Source organism: Ostrinia furnacalis, unplaced genomic scaffold, assembly GCF_004193835.3.
Source record: "Ostrinia furnacalis isolate ACB-3 unplaced genomic scaffold, ASM419383v2 OfSCF7365, whole genome shotgun sequence".
Taxonomy (NCBI): domain Eukaryota; kingdom Metazoa; phylum Arthropoda; class Insecta; order Lepidoptera; family Crambidae; genus Ostrinia; species Ostrinia furnacalis.
In genome coordinates, this window is record NW_021137604.1 from 170,709 (window position 1) to 187,080 (window position 16,372).

Below are 16,372 nucleotides of genomic sequence, written 5' to 3' on the forward strand. Positions count from 1 at the left end.
CCACCTCAGAAGCGGGACCTTATCGGCAAGGGGAGGAAATGTATCTGGAAAATATTTCTTGTTTGACGGCGCAAAATATTGGGAGAGTAACCGTAAATTCTGCTAAGTTTGTTTCGTTTGGGGTGCACTGAAAGTAGAGAATCAATTCGGTTTAGTTTTAGTTAATGAGCATTTTTAATGAAGAATACTTTTCAACGCAATATTTGATAAGTTTTGCTGTAGATATCTCAGAACCTATGATTTATCACAGATTTAGTAATAACTAATGAAGAATTTAATAGTTCCTTAATGTAGAAAAAAAGGAAAAAACATGGTGCTTTCTTTTACTATGCAAGTTCAGATGCCTTTGATGGATCAAAGGATACTTAGCATAAAAAATATTGTAGAACGCAATAGTTGCACAATCCCGCATTAACCGCGTAAGCTTCTTAACCCTCCGAGTTCGGGCGGGTCTAATCTACCCGTGCGTGGGGTTTAGCTCAGCTAGTGGAAACAATACCTTGTTTGCCATATCTGTATCATTTCGCTCACTGAGCTTTTGGGGGTGAAAGATATATCGCTTTTGAAATTTCCGATTAGGAAAAATTGAGTGTTTTAGGCAACTGGTGGGGTGGGGGTTGTGCAAAACGAATACAATTTGGCACAGACAATGAAATTATGATGAAGCTTTTGTAGCTTTTAGCGTAGTACTTTGTAATAAACGAAGCTAAAATTGTAATTTCAACCTGACTCTATCTTTAAAAATATGTTAGCGCAATGCACAAAAAAATGATTTTCTGTTTGGGGCATTCTTTTTTTTCGTTAAAATTTGGCACCTTTAGTCCTATTATAAGATAATTATATCCTATTCAACATTTAACACTCCTCTTACGCAATGCAAGACGAATTTCATTTCCAAAACAAGATCACTACACTCCGGTCGATTGAGCCCCGCAAGTTTATTTGGCCAAGTTATTCCACTCTAACAATGCCTAAACACAATTATGACGAGCAAACACGAGCGGCGCCGCGGGCGAGCACATGTTGCACAACCCGCGGTGTTGTTTTTTTGCATTTGAAAAACATCTGATATTATGTGCCCAGTTTTAATTTGAGTTGTATTTTTGAATGAGTTTGCAATAGGGTTAAGATTTTTTTTAGTTTGATGTTTGTGATAAAAAAAAATGCCTGTTTTATGCTCAGAAAGATATAAAACCACAATTTCTTGCTTATTTGACATAAAATCATCGATATAAAATTATTATAATTGCTAACGATACCTATAATTGTGATATCTACAACATAAATAAACTTGATCGTTCATAAGTACGAGTATGTCAGAACTGTACCTCAAATTCTCTCAATAGGTTTATCGCTCTCATTAGTGAATATTATTACTCGATATTGACATTTTATTTGTAATTTATTTTACGACCAACGTGATTAAATAGATCACCTTAATGCTCACAGATACATTTTCGAATCATCAAACCAGCGAACCACAAATACTGTGAACACAATTTGAATTTAAAAATATTACAAAGTAAGCTGAAAATGTCACCAGGCAATAGGTTGTCCCATTCATTACAACTAACATATTAACTGCTAATCAAGCTATAATTAAGTTAGTTTTATAAAGTTCAAACACGCATTAAGTTATTTGTATCTCTACTCCAGTTGTTTGACACGCCATATACGTCTCCATAACATTCCCATACAAATGCGAGTACACAGTTAACTTGTGTTAAGCTGTTTATCTATTTAATGATATTCAAAGCCGTAAAAGATACAGTAGCACAAACTGAATACATTAACATGGTACAAGTCACTAAAACTAGATATACCGGAACTCAATACTTATTGACATAAAGTTACAATGGTCTGGTTTTGCAACATACTTGTTTTTGTCTGGACGTTGGTCTTTTTTGTACGGCGGACACTGCAGGGTTAAATATTTTATAACTGTTTGTCTAGATTTTTTTTTAAAATAGAGCGAACACTCTTTTTTATAAGTAGTAAAACAGCCAGTGCTGACCCTATTCTAATTTCAAACATAGGTATGACGTTAAAAAGACATTAGGAGTCTACTGTTTGAAAAGTTTTTACATAGTAAATTAAGAGAAAGGGCTACGCCCACTCTAACCTTTCTCAAAAATCATAATAAGGGGCTGTAATATCTAACCCCTAATCAAAATATTTGTACTACTGCTTTGAAAAGAACTCCTATCACTCACGACTCCATCTCACAATCACTCGCTTTTTTTATATCACGAGGCACTGCCGTTTACAAAGCCACGAGAAGAAATAAAAAAGTTGTCTATGCCACTACCGCGTGGAGACGTGGCTAATGTGTAATGCGGTTGGCTTTTTGTCCAACGCCTTTGCCTTATTCTTCTTTTTTTCACTCGGATTCTGTTACGGTTCGTATTGATCGAAAAATCGGATTTCAAAATGGGTGCTCCGAGTTTTATTGTTGCCGCGATACGTTCTTAAACAATAAAAAACGCGTTTTAAACTGAATGCAATTCTCACATGTCACGTTCGGAAATTGAAGGAGACGTGGTCGTGTTTTAGAGAAGTAATTATTCGCTTTCGATTGGGTGCGGGCGAGGTGAGGGCAATAAAAGACCTAATTTATTTTTTCATATAGCAACATTGCATTGTATACGTGATGCGGTATATTGTGTATCGATCTTTGATTGAACTTACGTAAATAATGTTTGCGGACAAGAATGGGTAATTTCGATGTAATCTAGTTGCTGGTTGGGCGACATTGACCTGTTGTTAGTTACATGTTCCTATCTGTTTCCTTTCTAATTTGTAATTTTGTTATAATTCATTTTGTAACTGAATTACTTGGAATCAATGACTCTTTTGTGGTGGTGACCGTGTCTCATTGGTTTGTTAACCAATTGTTATGGTTTTACAACCAATATACATAGGTCCATATGACTAAACGGAGTTTTAAATTCAATATGCATTTTCGTAGTAACTACGAGAAAAATAAGCTACGAACGTAACATCGTAACGCTTTTTACTATCATTTCGAGTAAAGTTCTTTTTCTTAATAGGTACTCTTAAATTATAGGGGAGAGTTCGGTATATTGTACCGCCGGGTAAATTGTACCACCCTCATATTTCGGAAAGTATTTATTGAATGTCTGTAATTGATACACTCAGCGATACACAACTAAATTCAATTAATATCGGCCATGTGGTTTTTGCCGTGACAACGAACACGTGTGTTTTATTTTGAAAAGTATTTTTTCATTGTTTTCAAGTAAGTTTTGACAATGCATGTTTAGTTTGTAATTTGTTAAATTTAATCACAGGGTGTTTTTAATATATTATTTAGACGCGTAAATTAGTGTGGATTACAATTATTTGAAACATTTTTTGGTATTTATAAGCTATATTTTTTACCGATTTTTTTAAATCACTATCACCTAGTCGGCTAAATTGTACCACATCAAGTTGTATGGAACTTTACCAAAGGATTTTGAATTTTTTTTTAGTAAATCATATTTTGAAGTTATAATAGCGTAGTTATGTTTGACTAACAATAAATGAAAGCAAAAGACTGGCAAAGTAGATTAGATACAAGTGTGCGTTACAATAATTGGAATTACAAAACTTTTACTCAAACTTGTGATAACGTGTAAAACAATACCGATTGTCTATGTTATTAACTACTGTTCCTTTTCGTTTCCTAATTTGTTAAGAATGTATCGTATAATATTTTGCCATAGTTTTTTTATAGGCTTGAAATTTATAGAAATCCAATTTAGTCACCCTGTGGTACAAATTATCGAACCGGTTGGCTAAATTGGACCGAAGCTCTGAACTCGTATTTTGTGGAATTGTGCTAAATATACAACAATTATGTTGATTAATACCTATGAAATAGTAAGTTGAATAATTTCTCTTTAATTATATACTATGAACATTAGCAAAAACAAAAGAAAACTATATGTAAAATGGGATTGAAAAAACCTGGTCCAAATTACCGGACTCTCCCTTAAGTTTGTAATCCGGACATAAACAATAACTTACAGTATTATTGTACTTAATAATAATTTACAAGAAAAGTGTACCTCAGATTTTAATAATCAACCTATTTGGTGGTGCTTTTCTTTTGTATTTCTTGCGAATTTAAGAATACTGGCAACTGCCAAGAAAAAAGTCCGAAATTCTAATTTGATGTGTACGAAAAACAAAAGCAGTCAGGCAGTCTTTTCGAATTTCGAATTTGATATGAAAAACAAAAGCACTAAGTCGAGGTGGAAAAAACATTCAAAAATAGAACTCACAATGCGTTGGCGCCTTCCCCGCCAAGTAATCCTCCTTGCAGATAAACTTGTTGTCGTCTAGCACGTACAGTTCTTCGCCGGTCGACAGCTGCTTCCTGCAGACTAGGCAGGTGAAGCAGTTGAGGTGGAACACCTTCTCCCGCGCTTTGCGGACCAGGTCGGAGGGAGATATGCCGTGCCCGCAGCCGCTACATTTTGTGCCGTATCGCCTGTGGAGAGAATTCATTTTAGAATGTAATATGTCTACTCAGGTTTTACAAGAGATGTGAGGAGAACAACAGGGTATAAAATGCTGTAAATTATTTCATTAAGAAAATGTTTACCCCGGGTTTGCCACAAAAAGGCTGAGGCACCACTTAACTTTGACCGTAACTATAACGATAACCGGTGTTTTTTGTTGGGAGTTTGACAGATTTTTGACGTTTGTCAAAGTTAAAATAAGACGGTGCAACCCAGCCTATACAGCCTAAGTATTTATTTTAAAACTCAATGTAGAGTCACTATTTTACTGTCATCAAACGATGTTTGTAAATTTACAGTAGGTAAACGGTAATAAAAGCAGTTTATCACTCTATCACGTTGTTCTTATACTTATTCGTTTCATTCGCATATTTTTTTTACAAATAATAAGTAGTGTAACGAGACGAGTGTTTATTCTCTACCAAAAACAAAACAAAATCTAACAGCGTTTCTGATGCTCATAAATAAAAAACACATACATCTAACCGTCTAGAATCGACATACAGCAGTGCGCATCCATTTATCACCGAGACATTCATCATAATTAACATTCATCACTTTCAACAGTGCACAGATTAAAAATCACATCAAGCGGTTCGGCCAATGTTGGCATTAACGTTGGCTCACGTTGGTCTAATTGACCAATGTTCGGATGATGAGAACGGAACGACATGAGAATCTTATGCAAATGATCGGTGTAAATGTCCCGAAAAAGTTGATTACACGCGTTTGAGCCGAGAATATGCCAAGCGTGAGCTGATTTTAAGCTGAGAAATGCGTAGAGCTATTATTTTTTTTACTTTTAAGTTAGCCAAAATGCACAAGAACCTCACCTTGTTCAAATAGTTAATCAAATCTCATAACTACTTAATTCTAGGCAGAATAAGTAAGTAGGTGATGATAGTTTTTGGAAAATTTCTAAAATATCAAAGTAGGTACCATCACAACTTGGTAGCCATCCAGTTTTGGCCCCTGGTTGAACTTAATTTATTGCTAATTATCTCTAGAATAACACCTTTCAAGAAATAGGTTGAGATTTCCTATGATACAGTATTTTATATTATGATAATGTCCTTTGAAAGTTGAACTTTGAAAGGCAATACCGTCATCTACCTAACGATAAAGTTTCCAACAACCACGGGCCCCTAAATTTAATACCAGTACCTACCAGTAGCGTCCAATATTAATGTTAATCTCCCGAATTCAGATTCTTGAACATTTCGGCAACTTTAAACGTTTACGATGGATCGCCGTGTTTGTAGGTCAGTGTCAATCACCGCGCCACCCGTGGCCGGCAATGGAAACGATTTCTATCGATACTGATCACCCGGTTAATCGCTACCGACCGCAGTTTCACTAGTCAAGGCACTGATGAAGACAAGATTGGCTCTTAAATCAAGAAGGTGTACAGCTACAGCTTAACTTGTTTGTTACGCCGCCAAGAATATAGCTACATATACGGAGCTATTTTGACTACAAAAACTAGGACTTTGACATAGGTTAGAACCCAACTTCTTAGTATTAAAGTCGATTCGTTTCGAAATAGATGGAAGAAAGAATGATAAGAGGATAATGATGATAGTTATCTATGATTAAATAAAATTAACATGGTAATTTTAATTTACCATTACCATGGTAATTTTAATGGTACCTTGGGTACCTAGTGCCATCTAAAGCCCGAAACTTCTAAAAGGTGATGATGAAGAACACACGCTGATGCGACAGTTTGAAAGTGATCTTTATCAATATTTATGTGGTAACAGTTGAATCCTGGTATCAGACAGATTCTCCTCGAAATCAAAATCAAATTGAACCACCTACTCCAAGAATTTTCCAACATGCACATCAGTTTGAATGCCTTTGGAAAAGGACTTTGGATACAAAATTTATTGGATCAAACAGAATTAAAATAGAGTAAACAACACTGAGTTCACTCTCGTAGTAGATTTCCCAAGGTGAAATCCCACAGATATACATTGATAATTATGTAAAAGTAGGTCTAAACTGCTAACATTATGCACAATAAAACTTAATGCGAAATAAAGTAATTACACTCTTATTCACAGCCCACTAAAGTTGTCAACCAACAAAGGGGATACTCGTAATTAATGGGTAATTAAATTCTATAACAATATTAGTTTGCCCATACACGGGAGTTGCTGATGGTCCGAAGAAATATCAATTTGATAAGTTAATAACAAATAAATTGTAGCACCTGCTTGCCGTGAGGACATCTGTTGAATAACACTTTAATATCACATTATTAATAATTGAAGTTTAATTTATATTTTATGTGGGTGTAAGCTTAGTTTATACTAAAGCTTCTAAATCACTTGCCTTAGCCTACCTACATCATATTAAACTGTGTATAATATTTTTCTCTTCTGATTAATGTTGTTTTGAATATTTTTAAGTCGCTGAATTCAACATATAACGGAAAGTAACGAGGCATTTAATTTTAAATTTCGAATTGACTAATTTAGTCTGTATTACGATTTCAGCTGCTGAACCAATGTTGATGAATTTTGGCATAACGTGTGGCTAGGAGAAGAATCTGCCTTAAAATGTCTAAATGTAAGAAATTTAGGAATTCTATGTATATATTTCCTAGGAATTGTATTAAATGACGGATTTCATACATTTCCTGTAACCTAGACATCAGTATTTTTACAGGGGCGTATCTATGATACAGGGCCTCCGGCTTACAGAGACTCCAGGGCCGGACTTTTTCAGATTAGTCAGAGTAAGCAAGAGCTGCCTAGGGATGATCTGTAATTTTGCAATGACTTTTTTATAGATAAAGCCCCCAACAAATTTTGATTCAGGGCCCGTCTAATTAAAGCACGCTACGCACCTACGCCCTACGCCCCACTGACTTCTTCCCTATGATCATGTAAAACATTATCGAAAATGTAGCCTCTACTTACTATTAAATACTCTACTATTAAAGCACCTTTATAATAGCAGACCACCTACATTTCAACACGTAAAAGTATTAAACTGTACACGAATTACCTGCATCCTAACTAACCTCAACGAATTTCGCAGCTTGTTCTCCGACCAGAGTACAAGTTGTGAAATTGCCCCAATAGATATAGTGCAGAATAGTTTCCAATTTGTTCCTCGCCGCAATACACACATACCTTGTTACTTGTACGTACCACGTACTGCGGTTTGGTCTAGGCCAGTGGTTCTCAACATTGATAGCCTCTTTGTAGAGGTGTTCTCTGATCATTTTCGATTGCGTTTTGGCAACTGACTGTAAAGACCCATTTCCATATTAACCAAAGTTAACTCCTATTGGTGCAATGGTATGTTCCCTATATTGTTTCTTTATGATAATAAAAATTAAAATTAAAAATCTTTACTTTGAGACCAATATTTGGCACTTATGAACGTCAAAATAAGGTCGGATAAGAATGAATTTACTTCAATCTTAACTACAGTGCTTAAATTTTATTTTTTTTAATTTGCATTATGGAGTGAGTAAATAATAAGCATATTAATTAAAATGTAATTTAATGTAACAAAAATATTATAATTAGAATGTAAAATAACATCGGAAAAAAATCAAAAGTGGGGTTTATGTACCTAAGTTCTAAGTTGAGTATTTCTGTTGAGAACCTTCAACGTACTTTATCTTCTGTTTTTTATTATTTTATCATCGCATTGAATTATTACAGCCACAAATTTGCATAAACGATGTAGGCCGCATGCATAAAACATGACTTGGTTTGGCTACGACACTGGCAACTCGCCATCTTGGATTTCTGATTGTTGGCGCCAATTTCGTTCTATTGAAATTCAAATTCTTATTATAAAAACACCGGAAATGGGAAAAATCTAGAGAGTAAAATATTGCTAATTTTATTTTATTATTTTGCGATAGATTTTTTCCTTGCAAATACAAAGTTTCATTTTTGTAAGATGTGCGAATGTTGATTGATTATTTATGAATGGAGTGAGTTTTTTTTTTCACTCTATTTTCCTCTTAAGTTGGTATTATTGAAGACATTGTCTTCTGTGACCACAAGACAGCAGCCAGTATTATATTTAAAGAACTTTTTTGTTTATTTTAACTTGTATCATCTTTAATATGTACTTATTTATCAAAATAATATAGCAGGCCTTACACAAAACCTCGACGTCTCTTTTGTGAACTTACTACATTAAAGTAAATAAAAAAATACGCGTGAAAGGAGATTTATGAGATTTAGTTAGAATAACATGTCGGCAAAGCAAACCGAGCGTTTGAAATTATTCTAAAATGCAATGAAACACTCGCATAAATCGCACACGTTTGACATCCACCTGTTATTTATTGTTTTGTCTTCATTTTTCGATATCTTTTAACGTTATTCCAATTCGTTTTCAGTTCCATTTGTGTACAAATGAAAATGAGCCTTTGTTGTTTTGGTGGTACAGACAGTACATCAAGCTAAACTCTAGGGCATCTTAAGTAAAGGTATTTTGTAACAAAAAAGTAACCTTTAGTTCACTCCAATAAAAAGTAAATGTAAGTATAAATAAATGATATTATGATAAACATTGATTCAAACAGAGTTTCATTTTGCTATGAAAGATGTGTTTCCTCAAATGATTAGTTGCACAGACAGCTCGGTTTTGATGTTATTCGACTTTTTTTAAAATAAACTAAACAGTTTAAGTTAGAAAAATTACAAAGTTTTATTGGGGCTGACTATACATAGTTCTATGTGCTGTCGACAGTATATAGAAGAAGGTCCTTTATAAAAATAATTTCACCTTCAATTGTAATTTCTCCCGCATTTAAAATTTCCATTTTATATCCTTCTCTGTTTATTGTAAAATAAACTGAAGTATTTTTAATTATTCCCCTGTCGGCTGGAAGGTTTATGTGCGCAGTGAGGTCGCCAGCCTGAGGGCAGGTCCGCTCCTCAAATTGCTTAAAGACAATACGCTGAGTTATGACGAACTGCTGACGTAAGAGTTAGGCATTGATGGGTTATTAATTATTTCACTAAAACAGTTTATAAGATAGAGTCAATCAAAAAATAAATTGAAGGTGTGTTGAGGAAATTTTCCGGAAATGAAAATGAGGAAAAAAGGTAAGTTGCAGTTTTCCTCAAATTACTTAAAGNAAGGGTTCGGACAAACCAACGCGATCACACCGCGATCAGCCGGCGTGCAGCGATGGCGACCAGACCTAAATGCATTGATCGCCATCGCTGCACGCCGGTTGATCGCGTTGGTTTGGCCGAACCTTTACTTAAAGAGTTAGGCACTGATAGATTATTAATTATTTCCTTTAAACAGTTTACAGAATGAAGTTTTGAAAATAACAATGTAAGGTTTTTAGGCAATTTTCCTGAAATAAAAATGAGGAAATATAACTTGCAGTTTGTTGTTCAATTATGTACCCACCAAAGTGGGTGACACATATTATACACTAATTTTGATATTTAGCATAGAGTTGTTTTAAATAACTAAACAAAAATTTATTCTTATTTCACGAGTAAAATAATGTGAAAATAATTGCTATTAGTAAATTTTAAGGTCATCAGATATACCTTACATTAAAACACAGGTGTAGCTACTGCCTAAGACACAGCCTGTTTTACATAAACATTAATTAATAAAGTAAATAAATTAATAGAAAGAATTATTGTTGACGACTTGACATTCAATCTTGATTGATGGCATGGCTTCCATAACGGATTTGAAAAGTAAATTAATAGTGTTTGTTTATTTTATTACACCCCAGACCTTTATAACTACAGTTTATAACTTACAACTTGATGCTAATTCTTCATTGTGCCAGCTGGAGCATGCCTATATCTTTCTTTCAGTTTTCCAAAAGAGAGTGATAATTTATTTAGCAATATATTTGTATTTACAAATTGTTAATATTCTTTTATTCGTAAAAAGTTCATATTGTAACTGGCCAAAGTTTTCCAATTAATTCTATAAAAAATAAGTGAGTTTATGCCAACGTTTGTTAATAAAAATTTAGTATTTATTTGGTACCCACTACTGAAATTGACCGTTCAATTTAGCCATCTATTGGTTAAATCAGATCTTAATTCACTCCCTTTCAATTTCACTTAACTGCTGAACACTGGTAGGAAATATACACTCATAAACAACAAAAACAAACTCGTCAAAACAATTTGAATTAGGAACGTAAACTAACGCCATAATGGCGGCCGACGACAAGCGGAAATGACGTCACTCACTAAATGTCACTCGCTCTACTCATCGAATTTCTGCCGGAACTATTAAAGGTTAGCTTCGTTTTTTCCTTTCCGATATCGAATTGTAGTTATTTTTATAAAAGCAAATGAAAAGAAACAGTATTTAAAATTATTTAACATTGCGTTGTAAAAAAAACCATCGAAAATTCTGATATTTTTTTTACCAGCCGTTTATTTGTTCAGTTGTAAAAATGACAGCGATTTGTCTCTTTCTTGGTTATTATGATAAGAGGCCATATAATTTTAAACAACACAGTACATAAGTACAAAATTCTAGTATATTTAACTATTGGACACTAGAAAGATGCCCTATTCTGGGAAAATCCCGCATTTCTCGGACTTATAGCAACACTACCTGCGTCTCTACCATAACCCTTACATGCTAATTTGGATTAGATACTTTTCATTCGTAACGTTCGTCATAGCTAACAGTCTCTGGATTTTGGAAACCAACCCTTTTCATGCAATGACTTTTAAAGAACTTAGTACATTGCTCATATCCGCTGTATCAGTAGTGCCAACAGGATGAGCACTTAGCAACAGCTGTTTTTGAGTTCCAACGGTAAATATTTATACAAAAAAGTGATAGATCCCCAAAAGTAAACTAAATTGAACCATTAAGCCTGCGGAAGTCGTAAGTGAACCGTTTTCCGCTAAAGCCTGCCCTGCGACAGAAAATTGTTTATTTTTTATAAAAATATTGGCGCCATATAATTTAACAATATTATTATGGCCTTTTTGATGTTGCCCATAGAGAAAATTGTGGGTAATTGAGGGTATCTAAACTTTCTATGTGGTGGCCCTTTTTTGTAAGTTCCGGCAGTTAATTTTTTCAATGTGACCTACACTTATACCTATTATCTTCTAAAATAAAAGATTAAAATGCAATAAGTTAGCAGTATGTCCGTCCCTTTTTTCCAATATTTATTTCTGTCACTTTACAATGCACTTAGAATTCTAGGCAATTTGCAACTTTGATTTTGTGAATTTCCAAAACCTTAATTGCCTCAAAGTCCGTTCATCTTCTTGATGAGTATAATAATCGTGTTGTATTTTACTGATTAGGAAGTACGTGACAAAAGTTTCAAAATCTTGTCATTAATATGTGTTTCAAAGACAATATTTGTAGGACTACAAGACGACAAAAAGCTTCCTGGTTTCTAGAACAGGGAAAGCAATTTTCTCAAGCCAATGGCGTCTCACAATAATATTAAAGGATTAAACCTGCAAATAATATTTTGTTTATTTGCAAATAACGAGTGCAAGGAATCGCAAGCTTAAAATTCATGAGCTTTCAAACGCCCTGACGTCTAGCTTTTACGGCGACAACAAACAATGTATTTTATGTTCTAAACAGTAAAGTAACAATTGCCACGTAAAACAAATACCCGGCACATAATGAGTATATCGCAGTTTATAACAATAGATGAAGAGGAAGAGAAAAACAACGTGTGAAAAATAGCGAGCTATCAGTTTTAATTCAGTTTGAAAACCTATGATTTGATTACATAACCAATACTAACAAGATCCTGCAAAAAACCGTTTTATCCAATGAAATTGTCATTCTCTATGAGCACATGACATCCGAAGGCTGTGTGGCTCAAGAGAGTTACACCCGTATTCACAAACGATGTTTGCTTTAGTGAAGCAGCAAATCGAACGCACAGCGTTGAATGGAGCTCTGTGATTGGTTCATGTGTCACCCTGTGTGTCCATGCGCACTTTGAGACCTCATAGTAATGTTTGTGAATACAGGCGTTATAAGTAGACGAGTTTAAGTTTAGGTATAAAAATGTAGAGTTTATAAAAATGTTTACAGAATCATTTTGTAGCCTCAAGCAACATCTTTGAGCGAGTACCCAGAGATAGACTTTAACATAAATTTCATCATCAAGGTAGTGTGTGAAACGAAGAACTTAAATATTGTGTGCTTTACTGGCTGCGATAAGTAGAGCGAAGATAGGTGTTATTATGTGCACCTCTGCAGCTTACTTCTCTCCCTGTATTAAACGGACCAGAAAACTTTATGCACCAAATATATCCTTCATTTGTTTCTCTGTACGATATACATAGTACATATGTAAGTGTGTTATATCGATTGTCTGGTATCCTATGAGAACTTTGCTTAAAGCGGGAGATTAGGCTCGATGGCGTTCATTGGGATGGTTGATTGTTGATTTATTCGTTCCTTAGAGCTATCTTAAACATATACTACGCCTTACTCTAAGTAACATGCGGGTTGCAAACCAACAGCTATACAAAGTTAGTTTAGCTTCTAGCACGTGGAGAAGGAACTTGTCCAGGATCGGCTTACACTAAGCAACAAGGTGAGCACTTACCTAAAGAAGTCGTTCCTACAGAACAATTTGTTGTCCCTAGAATAGCACTTGTCGGCCAGCGGCGCGCGGCAGTCGGCGCAGCGGACGCACGCCGCGTGCCATGCGCGCTCCAGCACGTGGAGAAGGAACTTCTCCAGGATCAGCTTAGACTTAGTAACAAGATGCGCTCACTTACCTAAAAAAGTCGTTCCTACAGAACAATTTGTTGTCCCTAAAATAGCACTTGTCGGCCAGCGGCGCGCGGCAGTCGGCGCAGCGGACGCACGCCGCGTGCCACGCGCGCTCCAGCACGTGGAGAAGGAACTTCTCCAGGATCAGCTTAGACTTAGTAACAAGATGCGCTCACTTACCTAAAAAAGTCGTTCCTACAGAACAATTTGTTGTCCCTAGAATAGCACTTGTCGGCCAGCGGCGCGCGGCAGTCGGCGCAGCGGACGCACGCCGCGTGCCACGCGCGCTCCAGCACGTGGAGGAGGAATTTGTCCAGGATCGGCTTCTCGCAGCCGGCGCACGCCATCGCGCCGCCTGCCTCGCCACGTCCTGGTGAAGAAGGGATTGGTTGAGGACTTTTTGGATGAAAAACATCCTAACCTAAAGCGATTATCCCACTGCACCGCATTCCACCGCTGCACGCGCTGTCCGTGGGGCGACAGATAACGCGCGCGTGTTTTCTATACAGCAGGACAGGACCCAGTGGGCGTAGTGTGAGTTTACATATGAAAATTTTAGTTCTTGAAAGTTTCCGCTAGGGGCGCTGTATAATCCGTCATACATCCCACTTGTTACTAGCGTTCTTTTAAAAGGCGCACTGTCAATGTCACTTTTTACGCGCTCAGTAGTAACGACGTTTGATGTAAACTCACACTAAGCCCTCAGGCCCAGATCTGCGACACCATGCGGAGCAGCATTGTACTGCGGATGCCGCGCAACGCGACGGAGCGCGGTGCAATGTACCTAGTAATCGCCTTACCCTAACTTTTTTCAGTTCCTCGGGAGCCTACTTAGTTAAATTAATTAATTACTCTGTACTGTACAAGGATTTACCTGGTTGATTGGAAAAAGGCGACCACGAACCTTATAAAAGCTTCTAAGGGGCCTAGTGCTCTACAGGTAATTTGAAAGGGCAGCTGATTGTAAAAATCTGCTTCTTTTTAAGATCCGAGGATGCCTAGCGCTCATCATCTTTACAGAAAATTAGTCAGCAATTTTCCATTATCACAAGGCCATTAATATATCTAGTGCCTGACTACCTCCACAAAAAAGGTATGGTGGTGAGTAGAAGTGGCGGAAGAAACTTTTGAGTGCCGCTATTATGTGAGAGGCGACCCAAACCGTTGGTATATTATTGTCACCTCATAATTCCTATTTGTTAACATGACTGCTTATTTGTAAAGGTATACGGTCTAAACACGTAGTGTAAAGCGTCTAAAGAAGTGAGATTTACATTTAATTTTATATGTCATAAAGTAGATATTCATAGATATTGGAATAGGTTGAGATCCTTTAACAAAGTTATACACCAACGTTACTTCCACCTTTATAGGACAAAATATTAATAAACTGTTATTTATTTACTAACGTTTTGATGTCCGCCATATTGAAACCAAGCGCAGGTTACAGGTTCAAAACTGCCTACATGCTCATGCGCNGCATGCGCAATCGTAAAGTCTAGGCCGCGCCTAGAATGCACTGAGAAAACCACGCACCACTCGAATCTCAGCTCTATTTGTACATTATTAAAGACTAAAATATATGTAACTGTTATTAGCTACAATAATGAGTATTCGGTAATAATAGACTCAGGATTCAGACTTGAATGAATCTTGCAAACTAAGCCTTAGTTCTCTACAATACCTCAGTCCGTCATAAAGCTGGTAGCAACGAACAGCTAGAAAACATAATGGGATTAAGTTTTACGATCGATAAAGCTAAGGTTGAATAAAGTTTTATTAGCATATGTTATTACCGGGCAACGCGTAACGAGTGTGTGAAATAAACGTAGCGTATTCCAAAATTTTAAGATCTATGTAAAAGACAAAATGATCAAATTAAAACTAAACATAAAAGCCCTACTAATTATCGTGCTTGTGGTCCAAAAGCTATGGTTAACACAAGACTTGACATATTTATTTTAAGGTCAGACGCATATGGCACAAATAAACTTCAAAAATCGACCAAAAAATATGCACAGAAGAAACGCAACGCTCAATAACATTTTTAATTGTAAGATTTATTTATCCATCAATTTTACGCTCGCCGAAAAATTTTGACACCTCACAAGCGCTTTCAAAAAAACACCGTATGTCAACTGAAACCCTTCTAACAATCCGAATGCATTTTTTTGGACGCGCGCGTTTTGAGCTTATGACATTTATTGGCTAAATTTATGAAGGTCGCCGCGGCGGTTAAGTTTAATATTCCATATTCAAATCTGAATGTCCGATTGGTCGCGCGCCATTTCAGCCTGCGTTCAGAAATCGGTCTGTGACGACGATTTACTGCGGTTGGCATGCAGTGGTGCGTATGATTTTTAAAAGTTGCCCGCTGTCACGCTGTTTAGGGCTGTGGATTTTTTAAATAAAAATAATGAGCTGACAGTGGTATCTCTTTTAGACTGAGTCAGCTCTTGCGGAATTTTAAATATGGCCGTTGATTGTCACTATTTTTACTTGTCACGTCAATTTAATAAACCTAGCCTTACTTAACTCACTAAGCGTCCCGCCCCGGTTTCATGCGGGTATAATGTAATATTCGTATAAACCTTCCTCTTGAATCCCTCTATCTATTGCTGAAAACTGCAATAAAATCCGTTGCGTAGTTTTAAAAGATCTAAGAACAGACAACGGGAACGCATTTGTTTTATACTATGAGATGATCTAATACTTATTACATTAACTAGTTACTAAAGATATTTGTAAGTTGGTGTTTTGTACGGTTATCTATTTTATCTACCTATCTTGTTTCTAATTGAAATTAGTAAATTGGTTTAAAAAAAACTCCATTGAGAATATCATACACCAGACAATTCTCTAAAAAAATCTCCGTAAAACGTTATAAAATTTAAGGTGACCGGGTAAGCTGTTGATTGTTAAAATATGGTTTCATTCAAGTAAACATCAATTTAGGTGCAAATCAGACATTGTGTGCAAACGAAATGTCGCATCAAGTTCATTGCTTCCAAGACACACTGCACTAATATCAACAGCCATTAATTTTATTCGCAAGGATAATTCAATTGTGTCACAGTGTAACAAATTGACGGTAAACTAAG

The 16,372-nt window shown here is 35.9% G+C and overlaps 1 protein-coding gene across 1 annotated transcript in view; it reads right to left on the reverse strand.

Moving 5' to 3' along the window:
* Lim1 (LIM homeobox 1) overlaps positions 1-16,372 on the reverse strand; it is an 81,268-nt gene that overhangs the window by 61,619 nt on the left and 3,277 nt on the right. Inside the window, 2 exon segments of the mRNA XM_028320232.1 lie at positions 4,290-4,498; positions 13,452-13,641. Coding sequence (XP_028176033.1) covers positions 4,290-4,498; positions 13,452-13,641 — 399 coding nt within the window.